The sequence below is a fragment of the Anarrhichthys ocellatus genome, unplaced genomic scaffold (genome assembly GCF_004355925.1).
Source record: "Anarrhichthys ocellatus isolate YVR2014 unplaced genomic scaffold, GSC_Weel_1.0 scaffold4, whole genome shotgun sequence".
NCBI lineage: Eukaryota > Metazoa > Chordata > Actinopteri > Perciformes > Anarhichadidae > Anarrhichthys > Anarrhichthys ocellatus.
This window is the reverse complement of record NW_022280034.1, coordinates 4,718,603-4,734,687: the sequence shown is the minus strand read 5'-3', so window position 1 is coordinate 4,734,687 and position 16,085 is coordinate 4,718,603. Positions and strand designations below refer to the sequence as shown.

General features: G+C 40.7%; 1 protein-coding gene across 1 annotated transcript; it reads right to left on the bottom strand.

Annotated features, from left to right (window-relative positions):
- Positions 1-4,096: 4,096 nt before the first annotated feature.
- On the bottom strand, positions 4,097-15,745 carry timp2a (TIMP metallopeptidase inhibitor 2a). Its single transcript, XM_031843019.1, has 5 exons — positions 15,318-15,745; positions 9,086-9,186; positions 8,875-8,983; positions 6,658-6,782; positions 4,097-6,127 (listed from the first exon to the last, which is right to left on the bottom strand). The coding sequence occupies exons 1-5, from the start codon at positions 15,445-15,447 to the stop codon at positions 5,930-5,932; spliced, it is 663 nt and encodes a 220-aa protein (XP_031698879.1). The 5' UTR covers positions 15,448-15,745; the 3' UTR covers positions 4,097-5,929.
- Between the last annotated feature and the right edge of the window lie 340 nt (positions 15,746-16,085).

Sequence of the window (16,085 nt, the reverse complement as noted above, 5' to 3'; positions counted from 1 at the left end):
GCATATAAAATAATCAGGAAAAGAGAGCACTGGTCTGTTTCAACAGCACTTCAGCGATGCTCACAAATTGCGTACATATGGACCTTTCTATAAATAGATGATATATGCAGTTGGGTTGCACCGCCTGCTGCTGCTCATCATTTAAACATTGAAACTAATGTACAACACAAAATAAAGACAGTAAAAGTACCAAAACCAGTAAATAGAAGGACAGACGTATTCTAAGCAAAGTCCTCATGATGCAGAATAGTTAATCCATATGCTGCAGGATATATAAAATCCACATGCTGAAGGTGAAGAAAACATAATCAATCTCAATAAGAGTAGAGTCTGTCTCTCTGTCTGTCTGTCTGTCTGTCAGGATGACGAAACCCTAAAAAACATCTATCTCTGTCTCTGAGTCTCCTGATGGGAAAAATAAAAATGAAACATGGAACCATCACTCTCCAAAATGCTCAATCTTATTTTCACGACCTCTCTCAGAACAGCTCTTCTGACTTAAATGCATGTGGTTGCCATGACAACCACAAAAATGCCCAGCATGTAAGAGAAGAAGAAGAAAGTGTAATAACCATCTCTCCTCCTCATGTAAGGAACAGAGCATCATTTACCTTCTTCCTGCTCATTTAAAGGCTCACTGGGGCTGTTTTTGGTTTAGTCCGTTTGTTTCTCTCCTTCTCTCTTTTTAAAAATACTAAATATCGTTTGCCTAATATTTATTGTATATGTATTTGTTACACAGCTCCTGTGGTATTTTGTTCAGTTCAGAAATTAAGCATTATTTTTCAAGTAAAACATAACTGAAATAAATCATAACATAACATTTAAGGCTGTAATAATAACAAAAAATATGAGGAAAATGTTATCAAAAATAAAAGTGCGTACCCTCACTGGTTGCACTTTGATGGATCACAATAATCCTCAATCATTATTTTTTTTAAGTGTTTTTTAATTTTACTAAACTGTTCACTTCCAACTGAAATACAGTCGTTGCTGGACATCACAGGAAAAAAGGGAAAATTCACGTCCATGTACAGAAATCAACAGTTAGACTGTGTTGGATATTCAATTATGCAATGCCTGTTGTGAATTCTGAGCTATATTCAGTCTCTCTATCTCTCTACTAGTATTATGACGATATCAAACATAAATATTTCCATTTAATGAGGCTATTGTACTTAATATTAAAGCTAATTTCCTCCTAAAAAAACAAAAACAACACAGCACTAACTCTAGTTTATCCCTCTAGTAGGCTATAGGTCTATCGGTATACGTAAACTAAATAGTTACTCAGCAAACTGAATAACCTAAAATATTACAACATATTGAAATAAATATAAAATTAACAATAAACCAATACAGAGAGAAAAGGGGCAACAAGAAGAAATCAATCCCATCTACGCCCATGCTAATGGCTAGAGGCTGAACTCAGTCAATCCTCTAATAGCTTTTGACATTTCACTCAAAACCACAAAAGTCAATGTCAGATTTAGCCGCTAGCTTTTGTGCAATTAGATAACGAGGGAAGATGTCTGCCGTGAAGTCTGGTGAGACGATGATGAGTTAAAAGACGAGGTCAAAAGAAAAGTACGGAAACTCTCAAAGAATGTTGAACATGATGTGAATTTTATCAAGTTTAAGGCAACAGATTAGCTCCAACTGCTGCCCACATGTCTCCGCCTTTCAGGGATTCAATTAGATTAAATCAAAAAGGTTTGTGTGGGGGTGCAGCTTCCATTGACCTCAGTTAAAATGCACTTTTTATTATTATTATTACTACTATTGCTTCTGTTATTATCTATGTAGCAGAGGAAAAGGTTTAGAAAAGCATCCTTAAAAATATTAAATAATATGGTAGAAAATGATGGACACATGAATGCATCAATAGTGATATTTCAATGTAAAATAAATCATTCTGGACCATTTTGCATGATGACTAGCCTACTTTTTTGTACTTTAGGTATATTTTGATGCCAATACTTTTGCACTTTTACTCTCTGACTTTCATTTGTAACAGAGTAGTAACAGAGTATTTCTACACTGTAGTTTTGCTTCTTTTACTTAAGTGAGAAAATACTTCTTCCACCTCTGTGTATCTCTGTCTTTAGTTTATGTCTGGTGGGGAGGCTGGTGTTTTTTATTTATTATATTCTTCTGTATATATGTATATATATATATTGTGTATATATATATATATATATATTGTGTATATATATATATACATATATATATATATATATATATATGTATATATATATATGTATATATAAATGTCATTGTAACAGAGCTACATGGAGCAGAGTAATAGAGGTAACATTGGCTGGTTCAGGTCTTCAGTGGAGCATGAAGAGGCTGTTGTGCCCTCCGGTGGCCACCGGGTGGCATCACGACCACAAAGAATAACGTTTGTGTAGAATTAGTTACACCAGGTAACTGCAGCTTTGCATAACTACATAATACATAATTGATTTTATTTTCATCAGGTCAATTTGTATCTGCAATCTGCCTCCTGGTTTATTGCTGGAGTGTGAAGTCATTGGGGCCTTCTGATAATCTAAAGAATGATCATCCTCCCTCACTTATCCTTCAGACCTATATTCAGATATTTTATTGAAGTAACAGTAGGTTAAAATACTACATTATCTGATTCTTATTACTATAGCATTAGTTTTAATGTTGTAGCCGATCAGCATGGAGGTAATTTGGTACTTTATATAAGTTTATCCCTTAACAATGTATAATAACAAACTACTATTCTGTGTAAACTTTTAATCTGAAGAGTAACCAGCTCTCAAATAAATCTAGTGGATTAAAAAGTATAAAGTATCTTAAAAATGGATTTATTCAGTAAAATAGCAGTACATAAAATGTATATCTTCAGTTGCCTATAAATGCATAATAATCACAATACATCAGATAAACAATGATTAAAAAGCAAACTGTTTGCCAATGGGAAGGTCAAAAGACTTTCTGTAGCCTCTGGTCAACAATATGTAGTAAAGGTTTGAGTCTTTCTTTGGTTCATAATTAATTTGTGCTTGTTTAGACTAAAACATCTAGTCCAAACAAGTGTTTATTCTGTCTCTTCCTGTCCTCTGCGTCTGAGGCAACCAGGATTAACCAACCTTACACAACTGGATTTCAAACACAAAGGGAAAAGTACAAAGTGTCGATTTAAGAGAAGTGACAGAAGACAGTCATGTACACACCCTGCATCAGTCCGCTTCACCTAAATATATTGGTACTTGAATTCACACCCTCCCGATGACAGTGACATCTGAGTGTAGGGAGAAGGGAAATCTCCTCTAATACCGGATGATTATTACAATCCTGTTTGACAGTTTTCAGGAGAGAATGAACAGAGATGACAAAAACACCCGGTCTGGGCTCTGCCTGCACATTTCTCAAATATTTTCCTAGTTGAGTCGAGTACCACATCTCTTTAAAAGTATTGGACTGCCCTTCTCCCAGCAAGGCCTCTCCACCCTGAAGTACGTCCTTCACACACAGACAACCTCAGTGGGAAACGAACAGCCGCCAAATGAAGGCCGAGTTTGAGTGCTTTGCATACCAGCATTACAAATGTTTGGAGGTTAAATTTAGAATTCAGTGTGTAGACTTATAGATGGTAGTCTACCGGTTCTACGGATTTAAGACATTATTAACTACATAATCGGATAAATACCCACACCGAAAATGTGGAATAATTCAATATTTTTAAACTAAGATTATTAAGAAATGCTATTTCAGACAGCATTGTCATTGTGAGTGTGTTAGCACGCTGATAGCATTTAGCACAAAGAGCCAATCTCAGAGTTTAGAGCCTAATTATAAAACAAGGTTAGATTTGTTGTTTATTTCCAGCAATTTTACTTCTGGTATGATTTTTAAAGTGACTTATTTCATGATGAAATCAGTCTAATCTGGTAATGCGTGTGTGATGCTAAATGCTAACATCAGCATTGAGCTCAAAGCACAAGTTTGATTCATAATGTCTTACTGTAACTTTATTTTTAAAACACTTTGGGCCTCCAGCCGGCATCACTTAACCGAAACCGTATCAGCAAACGCCCAATAAGACTCACGCAGGCAGCAATTATTCTTTCAAACGTGTGGTTTTTATTTGATAATACTGAATATTTTGTCCTTCGCCCGGACTTACACAAAGCATCAAACACATGCACAGTCCTCTATTCACACAAGGTACCCATTTCTCATTTCTCTACACCTCTCCAAAAAGGATTAATCTCTCTCACTCTCACGTTACTCCAGCGCAAGAGGACCTTCTCACCTCGACACTACAGCTAAAGACATCGTAGACAAAGACAGCGAAAACACACAAAAATCATGACAGGTATAATTATAACACTGAAAAAATAAAAAGTAATGGAAAATGGAAAGTTTACTTTTAAATTATGCCTCTAATACTCCATCATATATATACTTTTTTTTTTGTTAATGTAGCTGTAACAGCACTGTAAACTTGGATTGAGTAACTTGCTTTCTATGACAGCGATAAAGCTTTCATGAATAAGTGGAAGGAGCAGTCAAAGCTAACATTAAGCATGTAAAGACCTTATTACTCATGAAATGAACCGTCTGCGAGAATATACCGGCAAATCATGAAACTGCTGTTGGCATTTACAATCAACAGATAATACAAAGACACTGAAATAACATCCAACAAAGCTCTTTTTTGTTTCTCTTTCACACATAAAACCTGTAAAAAGATCCCTTATATCCGAACCTCTCACGCGCCACTTTTTTTTGTTTTTCTTCCATCGTAAGTACTATTTTATCTGTTATGACAAAGATAGCAAGAATAAGTCTGTAAATATATGGATCACCAAAAGCACTCAAAATAGGAGAAATCTGCACCTGAGGTGGATCTGTCGTTCTCGGCGAACTATAATAACTGTCACATCAGAGTGTTCAGGCTCTTGTCTTTACTGGAACTCATCCTCAAAAAGTGCAAATCTAGTTCTAATGCAGTAAATAATAATCATCAAGGAACAACAAAAGTATATGTATAGGTACTGCACAGCTACATAGAGGGGATAACAAGGGAGAGGGATGAAGACGAGATGAGGAAGTTGAATTTGGGATATTTCTGATTGGACTGTGGGGGCGACGAGGAGGTTTCTTTTTAGCTCATGAGCAGGTTTGAATTTAGAGCGCTCGTCTTTACACAGCATAGACTGGTCCAGTGAGGCCTGTGACGGTCACAGGCTTCAGTTAAAAATCACCACGAGAAAAGATTTCCCCCCTAATGAAACCAGGGAAAGATCAGCCATGCGAGATGACTCGTGTTCTTTTTAAAGAAAACAGTCAAGCATGTCGTGGGCGTCCGAAGTCAACCGGTGGCCAAACAGCTCCCAGCAGAGCAGACGAGAGGAGCGGTAACTAATTCGGAGAGAGCGCGACACAATCATTTAAAAAGAAAAAAAAAGGCAACTTGGAATTTGGCTTTGGAATAAAAATGGACAATGAGGTAATAAAAGTAGAAACACGATGGGTAACGAATGATCGTCAGCAGATCGGGGATTGATTGGTGGGGTCTGGAGAGCAGAGCTGTTAAAGCGCTTTGCGGGGCAGGAAGTGATCCGTCTCACCGAGAATTTATGTCCTCCTGACGCCAGCCTCAGGAGGAAGTGACATCATCACTTGACCAGTCTATGTCTCATGATGCCGTTGTCTGAGAACAACCTCTGAGCCCCTTCAAGTACAGTCGAGCAAGCTAACGGACAACAAATACAAAGAGAGGCTGAAGGTTGTTTTCAGACCAGCAGGTAATTTCAGTCACACTGGCTTTACCTTTTTTTAAATCAAAAATCACTTTGCCTGATGTTGTTATCTATAATTTCAATGGAATCGTTTACATTTATTTCCCAGCCAGGCTGTGCAGTGGGCGGTAAGGTCAGCCACGTGACTAAGGGTCGTCTGCGTCCAGGAACTCCTTCTTGGGCGACGCGATGCCGCGGTACCAAGAGCAGGAGCCGTCCCCCCTCTTGATGCAGGCGTAGTGGTTGGCCTGGCGTCCGTGCACCTGCTTCTCGATCATCAGGTCCGTCCACAGACACTCCTCAGGAGCCGAGATCTCACAGGGCAAAGAGGGACAGCGCACAATCTGCAGAGACACACCGGACAATCTCCCTTTACTGTGTGGACAAACTGCTGCGTTTTAAAATTACGAACCCTTTTTTTTATTTTTTCCCCTGCAAAAGCCCATAAATGTTGTAGTAATTATCTTTCTATATAGTATTCTATAAGTAGTGGTGGAGTCCATCATTCCCTCACTGCATTCAGGTTAACTAACTAAGCACAAGCAATTCACTGGAAAACAATGCAGCATGCAATCCAGCGTAATTTTACCTCATTCATTTTCAGCCTCGCTGTTTGCTCTCTTTAGGTTTGATCTGCTTTAAGTTTCTGCTGCTGCTTCACATTAAAGGAGCGTTCAACAGGAGAAACAACAGGGTGGCTGTTATTGTGAATCTTAAGGATTATAGCTTTAAGAATGAGGCGTCAAACACTTTTTTCCATTTAACAGAAGAGAGCTTTTTGCAAAGTTTTAAGAAATAGACTTATTCACTCTCTTGCTGAGAGTTACCTGTAGGAGATAAACCACACATACACGGACAGTCCTCTGTGTCTTACCTTGCATTCGCAGCCCATCTCGTAGCGCTGGGTGAGGCCCTTCTTCTGGGTGCTGCTCAAGGAGTCCCAGGGCATGATGTAATCACACAGGGTCACATGCATGCTCCCGTCGGCCTCGGCTTTGCCTGTAAGAGAACGAGACAGCGTTAAAAGCTTCACAACGACAGAAAAATCAACGCCATTATACATGCATCAACATTAATGCTCTCATTGGACAAAAGGCCAAAAGCTGTAAGCGTCAGGCAACATGATCACAGGTAAAACTGATCTGTTACATATCAGACTGGTGTCTGCAGGCATCAACACAGACCTTCATCCTCTGTGTGAAAAGCTAATGTTTATGTTTCACACAGGATTTGCACCAGTCAAAACAAGAAGATATTTCAACTTGAGTCTGCAGATCTGCTGAAGTCCTGCAGACTTCACCGCTATCTCGTCTGCAGAGCAACTCTCAACATGTCGAAGTCTTTACAGCACGTCCTCGCAGACGAGACCGACTCACGTTTCACTGGAACGCGTCCAGCTGTTAACCCTTCCAACTGGAGGAGGGATGAATTGTTTTAAAGAAAAATGCCCCGCTCTGCAGAAAGTTAACTGTCCTACTTTCCCACTGCTTAAGTCCTGCAGTCGGAGAGAGGAAACGCTGGCTTCAGCAGTTCCTCCTCTTACAACTCTGTAATTAGGGCCGCGTGTTTGCGGGTGCATCTCTGTCTGCGATGGGGAAACCAGAGCACGCATGACATCATGATCCTGTGTGTCTCATTCTGCTGCTTTCAGTCACAATACCAGCCAGTACTTAGCCTTCTAAACATTAAAGGAATAGTTTGACATCTTGGCAAATATGCTTATTCACTCTCTAGTGGAGAGCTGGACGAGAGGATTGATACCACTCTCGTATCCGTTTGTTAAATATAAGGCTACAGCTAGCAGCTAGTTAGCTTAGCATAAAGACTGGAGATAGGGGGAAACAGCTAGCCTGGTAAAATCAACCTACTAGCACGCCCAAAGCTCTTTAGTTAACATATTTTTTTGTTTTGAAAACAACAAAATTGTAAAAACAAATATTCAAACCCCACCGTAAAACTGTAAAATTGCTGTTTTTACACTTAGACCAGATTAACTTAACCAGACATAAAGTGTTAATTAGTGAACTTTAGTGGTACTGGTACACAGATTTCTGTTACCTTCAGAAAGCGCCAGGCTAGCTATTTCCCCCTGTTTCCAGTCTTTATGCTAAGCTAAGCTAACATCTCCTGGCTGTAGTGTCACAGCTAAACAGACATGAGAGATTGGTATCAATCTTCTCCTCTAACTCTCTCAGACATATCATTATATGACTAACTTGTTAGCAAACAGTTGCCTATTTACACATCAAGTAGTCAAGGAGCAACGTTATCATCCATTTGGCGTTGATGAATGTAAGTCCAATATTTACCCTGCTGTGAACACAAGAGGGAAAATATCTGTTTTTTCAGCTGCGAAGGTTATGGACAGTCAATAAGTCACAACACACCCAGCCAACAACAAGATGTTCCCTGTCGGCTGTTATCTCGTAGAGTGAAATATTTTATTTTCATTTCACTGTCATCATCACCTTGAGCAGCAAGATATAAAGTCCGTACATTCACAACTCTCAGGAGCTTGTGCTGTCGCACGACAGACAAGGTCACTCCCTGTCTCCACCGGGTTTAGTCAGCAGCATATCATTACCCATAATAACATAAACAGTTACTCCTCCCACACACAAAATGGTCTGTTTAGTCTTTATCCGATCTCATGTTTGTCTGCACGACTGTTTACACCTGGAGGTCGATCTCTGATTATCTGTCTGTTTCCTGTTTACTTTCCCGTCTGTCCTTATTCTTTTAGTATTTATTTGTAGATTTGAATCATAGTTTGTTAACAGCTACCCATTAGAAGTTACCGGAGACCAAAGTAACACAAAAAAACAAGTTGTTTTGACTGTCAAATACTTTATACAAAGATATAAAACAGATTGGAGGAAATTAACAAATGTTACTTATTAATAACTTAAATAATTACTACTATTAAAATATAATCTGCAACAAAGTAAACAACTAAAAGTCACTCAACACAATGTAAGCTTAAAGGAACAGTTCAATATTTTTTGGAAAATACACTTCTTCGCCTTCTTAAATCGCCTTAATAAATCTGTAAAAACAAAAGCTGACATGAAAGCACATAAGTGATACACACCTGAGATCAAGTACTCCTTCTTGCCGATGACATCCAGAGTAACGCCACAGACAGCGGACACAGGAGCAGTGAAGATAGCCTCGATGTCCTGGTTAGGCCCCTTGAACATCTGGATCAAAACCACAGCGAGCGGCGTCAAAGGTCAGAACGAAGGCATCACAATACTAGGAGGCATCCGGTGGATTCTCAAATTCAATCGGTGTATTCTTACCTTGATCTGTTTGATCTCATACCGGATCCTCTTGATGGGGTTCCCGTAGACATCGTTCCCAGAATCCACCTCTCTCTCTCCAACCACCTTTGCTCGAATCACTGTTGGGGAAACAGCGGGACATGGCGTCAGATTACACGGCGTTACATGATCCCACCATCACAAAAAAAAAAGATCTTCCAATAAAAGGATGCAGAACGACTGCTGCTGTGAGCGAGCAGACTTGTGAACAAGGAGTTCTTATGTTGTGGACCAAGTCTGCTCATATTATTAGCTCATTGCAGATGAATTGGTATACATGTTTATTATTTGTTGTGTATTTTTAAACTGTAAAATGTCCTGCTTATTGCATTTCTTGGGAACCTCATCAAAAATGCTTTTTTAATGGGAAATCCAAAGAGAATTAATATTAACCGATATTTTATTCTTCCTTTGTATAAAACATCCCGTTGTCAGTTTTGTTGTCTGTGAATTTAATGGATGCCTCTTTACTATTGTCTGTGCACAAAAAGAGTCTTCTGATTTGGAATAAAAACAATCTTTTTTAGGTTGCTTATACAGCAGTACTTATGTTACAACATTTTTTATATTAATAATATTAAATATGTAAAATGTTTATATTTTACCTATTGTATGTATTTTTGGGTTTTTTAAATAAATATTTATAAGCTATTACAGGTTTCTACAACCTCACACATACTTTACATTTCTTTCATGCGATTTGTATTTACAGTAGTGTGTTAAACTATTAATAATCTAAAAAAATCTGTACCGGCCTCAATGACCCAATATCGATCGGCTGACCTTTAATGGAAGTGTGTACAGCGACTCATTTTTGTTTGGAATCATTCATTCCATTCATACGTACGGTAAGTAAGTATTTTCATGATTAAGCTAATGTGTATTTTCTCGACAAATCAATCGATTGTTTGGTCTATAAAATATCGAGAATAGTGAAAAATGGCGATCACAATCTTCAAATGTGTTATTTTGTCCGACTAACAAAGAAATTCAGTGTACAAGGATGTGAAACAGACAAAAGCAGCAAATGATCACATTGGAGAAACTGACAGCAGATCATATTTGGTATTTTCTGCTTTAAAAATGGCTTAAACAGGCAGTTTTGACGGCCAAAGCAACGTCCACATCTGCCTGAAGTCTCATGTGCACAACACACCACATTAAGGTCGGGAGCAGCCCAACTAAGGGTTCCTATTGGGTCCAAAACTGCATGAGGGCCAGACACATAAACTGATTTGGCCTGCAGCACCAAGCTTCCTGCTTCCAAACATGAACAGGAAACCGGCAAAGGAGCAGAATTAACAAATAAGAGTACAACTTGAAAGCTGATATGCAGAGAGGGAGGAAGAGAGAGAGAGAATGGGCCAGAGGCTTGTTTCTCACCGTGTGTGTGTGTGTGTATTGTGTGTTTTAATGGCTGAACTGACTACATCAAGCTGCAGCTATGCTTCGGGCATTTATTCAGAATGGAAAATATGAGCAATAGAGACAAAAAAAACATGAAATAAGCAGGAACAGTGGACACGTACACATAGATAAACACACACACAGTTGACTGCTGTTGCTCTTACACCCGTGGCTTCAGTTTATGACTTGGAGCAGAAACAAATATGGGGGTTCATGGCTCCCAGAGTTTAGAACGTCTCTCTCTCTTCTGCTCCTTGCATGCAATGCATGCTTTTCTGCACATGCAACTACGACCACTACTATTATTAGTTTAGTGTATAAACTGTCCAAAAAGTGAAAAATCAATCAAATGTTTCCAGAGTGGAAGGCGACATCTTTTTTACTTATTTTTGTCCACAAACAGCTGAGAAATATTCATTTTACATCAACATGACAAAGAGAAAAAAAGTAAATCCTTGAGAAACTAGAACTAATGTTTGGTATTTGTGTTTCAAAACTTTTATCTGACAGGGGAAGTGTGGGAGCAATATCAGGAAACAACAATCCATCCCCATCCTGACGTGGGAGTGTAATAATGCACAATGTGAGTGGAGGTAGTCTTCATGGAAGGTAACGGGGATCACATCTTCTACTAAACACTGCAGGGAAGCCTGAATCTTTATTCAATCTGAATGCAGTTTTGAAGATAAATTCTTAATTGAATCTATTGAGGTCTATGAACTATTAACACTTGAGTATGAGTGGTCGACACAAACACGACTCCAACTGTTTCTATCATCAACCCTATGAAGTCATAATAAGTCAAGGTTGTGTTTAAAGTTCGTCTCGCTGCCCACAAGTGACCAAAAACAATAAATTAATTAATGACGTTTATGCAACAAGGGTTGTAATTAACTTACGCATACGCAGTGTGGATGAACGACCCGGATGTTTGATTTGCTAATAACACAGACGGAGGAGATAAAAAGATTTGTTGATTCTGCGATTAACAAATCCACAATGGAGCTGATAACTGGCCTCATAAAGTCATTAATAGGAGCTTCAGAGAAAAGCTAAATTCTTGCTCCTCACAAGCAAACTTCTTCTTTTAGTTCCACTCTGATGTTTAATGCAAATATGCAGCAGCAGCCAGAGTACACACATATAAACACACACACACACACACACACACACACACACACACACACACAAGTATACCTGGCTGGCACTCTCTCCTGCATTCCTCTCAGTTTTTCCGCTCTCATTTCCCGACCTCATTCGGAGCCGCAAACTAATGAGCGAAGAATCAGCAGCAGGACACAATACTGAGGGGAAACTACCCTGTTGTTCACAACGGATTGCTGTTATGGGAGCTTATCTGTCTGCCTTGGTGTTGCAGATGTGTTTACTTCTCAGCCCCCCTGCAATAAAGCCAGAGCGGATCATCCTGTGCAGTCTAAACGGCGTGATGCGGAGGCGGCAGACTATCCAGCGTGATACTAAAACAGCACGACGGGGGGGGGGGGGAGGCCCGCAGGAGGCCGAGCTTCACTGCAGATTGATCCTGAAGTCATCTGATCAGCAATCAGTCATCTGATCAGCAATCAGTCAATCAGCAGCCAGGAGGGCCCCCTCCATTAACCACCAGCTGACCCACATTTCTACCGCTCCCCTGTCCCGACGACGTTTAATGACTTATACATGCGTATCAGCTGCACTACGCAATGTTTTCCATACAAAACCCCATACGAATACACACCACATTCTAAGTGCCCCCCCCCCCCATTCAATCCCACCGCATGACTATCCATTTCTTTTTTCATACTCCACTGACCACCAAATCATCCCTGATGTGGTTTGTCCAGCTCCAGACTTATGTGGGCCTTCTGTTCATTTGACCAGAGACGAAACCGCCCTCATGACCTGTGAACACACCCGTGTGAAGACTAAGACTCTGGTCTCCTTTGTGAGCTCCCCGATGACGACGACAGCAACCACTGTGATGAAGAGTCGGATCAACACATCACAAGAGGATGATATCGACAAATACTGGCGTGTGCGATGTCATTATATAAGTGTTTTGATTCATGTATTGCTCAAATGTCAAAAGTCAAACCCTAACTTGTTTTTTGTGCGAACCAACAGTCCAAAATAAAAAAGTATTCAATTAGCAATTATACAAAACAGAGAAAAGCAGCAAATCCTCACATTTGGGAAGCTCGCATATTAAAATCAGCCAATTGTTGAAATATTTAAAGCAGCATTAATTGATTTTTTGGCCACTTGCGTTGACGTATCATCATCTTTGAAGTTGCTTATTTACATCCAGGTGATACAGATCAACATTTATCATTCAATTGGAGTTTTGTATCAGGTAAAATGATGAACGATAGTCCAATATTCACTCTCTTCCAACTCTGTTTTTGGTCTCTACCAACTCCTGAGGGGAAGATCTCTCTCTTTAGCTGCTAAATGTTTCACTACGTTCACCAGCTAGCCTCAAACTGAGTCCGTCTGCTGTACTTTGGGATTTTTGGAGCTTTTTCACTGACAACAGCTGCTTGAAACAACGATGATTTAGAGCGGTGAGACCGAACCAAAATCTGGGCGAGTAAAACAAAACAATGAGCTGAAATGTCAAACAGTGCAGCTTTAATTTCTAGTGAAGTTTACTGTTCAAAATGCACGGTTATATTTATTTTGTCTCTTATGATTAACTTTACCGCTAAACATATTTAGCCTCAGTGCAGATCTTTGTGACAACACTTTATGAACCATATTTGAGGGATCCTTGCAAAAATACAATAGTCAAAACAAAAATACAAATACTCTCTGCACAATGTTATCCAATTGTACATTTCATGAAGAAACATCTCTCCGTTTCTATAAATAGAGACATGCATGTGTTGTTGCATGTCCACTCCTGCAGACAGCAGGGTGCCTCTGGTCTTCCACAACGCCCAGCCTCCGGACAGTCTGACTGGCCGGGCTGCCGGGGAAGTTCCCCTTTGTGGGCAACAGATTTATATGAAAAGAGGGCGTTTGTCTCTGCGCACGCATGTGTGTGTATGCGAGTGTGTGATTGTGCGGTAGGTGCATGACACTGTTAGATTTTAATGGCTTGTGGTCTTAACCTAGAGCATCATTTAGCATGAAAAACAGAAGGTGACACACGCGAGTATCCCAGTTTCGCCAAAACAAATATCAAATTGTCAGACCGCATAACTGTAGACAAAGTCACTTTGTTGTTGCCTACATGCACATTCTGGGCAACCAGACAACCAACTGTATTCTGATTCTCTGCGTGCCTGCAAAAGCCCATTTCACCCCTGCTGCTCCTCCATCCACAGATTGGGGTTTTAAGTTCCGCCAAAAACCACAGTCTCCGTCTCGGGTCCACCTTGAAACCATCGCCACACAATGACATCGACCATTTGTGCCTTTTAAAGTGCATCCTCCCTCCTCTGACAAAAGCTGTATTGCCTCATAGACCATTTAAAAAGACAACATGAGCACACGGAACACAAACACACCTCTCCTGTGAGACGCCCTGTCGCTAAGTCCTTCCAGCTCAGCGAGACATTGAGTCACGCCTGAAAATAGAGATGTCATTTTGCAATGTGAAGTTACTCGGATACACCTCTCTTCCCCAAACACACAGCGTGTGGAAGTGAATAAGGAGACAAGAGAGCAAGGATGAAAAGACGAAGCCAATGTAGTGCGGTCTTGGAGTTTCCCCATTCTCAAGGATACCATGCATATTTTAACTTGGACCGTGACTTTTCCTCCTAAAAACTCACCCTGAACTGACAGCCAGATGTCATCTGTCGCTAGTGTGTGTGTGTGTGAGCAAGCGTCCACCATCCATGGCAACAGGCCTACAGTTGTGTGTGTGTGTGTGTCTGCATTACACCGGAGCAAAGTTGGGAAAACCCCAGCAGCATTCCTGTAATTCCTCCCAGCACCACCCCTCACAGGAAGAAACAGGGCCGGAATGGAAATTTAAAAAAGAAGAGGAAAGCTCGCGGTGTGACATATTCTGTGGTTAACATTCAACCCCCCTCCAAAATAATAAAAAAAAAATCTCTTCACATTCTCCATCCTCCTCTCTGCTCTTTCCCTCCTCGTCTCTGTCCCTCTCTTGTGCCACGTTGCCCTGCAAAAAGCCTCGTCCCGGAGCAGCTGAGGGGTGAAGCCACTCTCTACCTGAGACAGTATGTACAGTGATGGTCACAGACTCCTTGCTGTGTTCTACTCTGATGTGCCCAAACATCCTGGGACACTATAGTCCTCTTACTGTGGGTTATTAGAGCACTGCACTGAGATATGACAATGGAATCAGAGTGGATGAATACCATTCAGTTAATTATTATATTAACAGGTGCACTTTTAACTCCTTGTTGTGATGTTAAAATACATTTATTTGGGGGACTTTACTTCTAAATGAGCATGTGTTTGTGGGTGGGTGCGTGTCCCTTCATAACATGTCTCCATGACGCCTAAACAACATGTATCTTTTTTTATTCCTACTTTGGTATTATAGAAGTGCTTTGTTGTCACCATGACATGACAAGATATGACAATGCGATCTGCGTGCGTGTGTGATAGTGTGCGATCCGGATGCAATCTGTCGGGCCATGGCCTCGAGGACCCTCCACCTTCAGGCTTTCCAGCGGTTTCCAGCAGCTTCCGTGAGCCCATTCAGCGCGCTCCAGAGGCGGGCTGAGCGGTTGCAGCTCCCGGTATCTGCGCAGGAGCCTGGTGCAACATGGGCTAGGTAAACAACAACAACAACAACAGTCCCCGGTGCTGTAACGGTACTCACCCACATCTGCGTTGCAGAACGCCTGTTGCGGATGTACCGGAGCGCAGCTGCACGCTTCCGCGAGCTCCTCCGCCCGCCACAGGACCAGCAGCGCGAGCGTGCAAAGGATGCCGTTAACGGAAAACGGCATTTTCACAAAACACTGATGCGACGTTTTTCTCTTTCAGCGTCTTCGTAGCTGTGTGCTGCGCAGATGCGTTGCCGTGTAGATCCAGCTGCGTCTCCTTCCGCTTCTTTCTTTTTTTCCTTTTCTTGTTTGAACCGACAGAAACCTGGTAAACACCACCGGGAGGTCTGCTCGCTCAGCTCCGGTGTAACGGAGAGGTTTCTCTGTGTGCTCCTCTGAGGTGTCTTCACTTGAGTCTGCAGCTGTCTGTCTTCAGGGACTGTTTTCGTTTCCAAGATCAAGGCGGTTTTATAAAGCAGCCCGTGCGGCTCCTCCCCCCGGTGATACCGGATGAACCGGCAGGGAGCGCCACCTCCTCCGGCTGGAACAACCGGACCTGCTGCTGCTTCAAAAAAATGTATTAGCCGTATATCTCCAAATATATTAGTCTAATATATTCGTTTTTCATTTTTGAATGTCTGTGGTATTTTAGCATTTTTAAAATAATATCCATGTTTTGCATATTAGTTATTTCAATAGTTCATAAACATGTGTAAAGAAAACGGAAGACAATTTAATGAAAATCACTGAAGACGTTTAGTACTCGAGTATTTTTATTTTATGCTAATTTATACTTCTACTCCACAACATTTCTGGGTTTA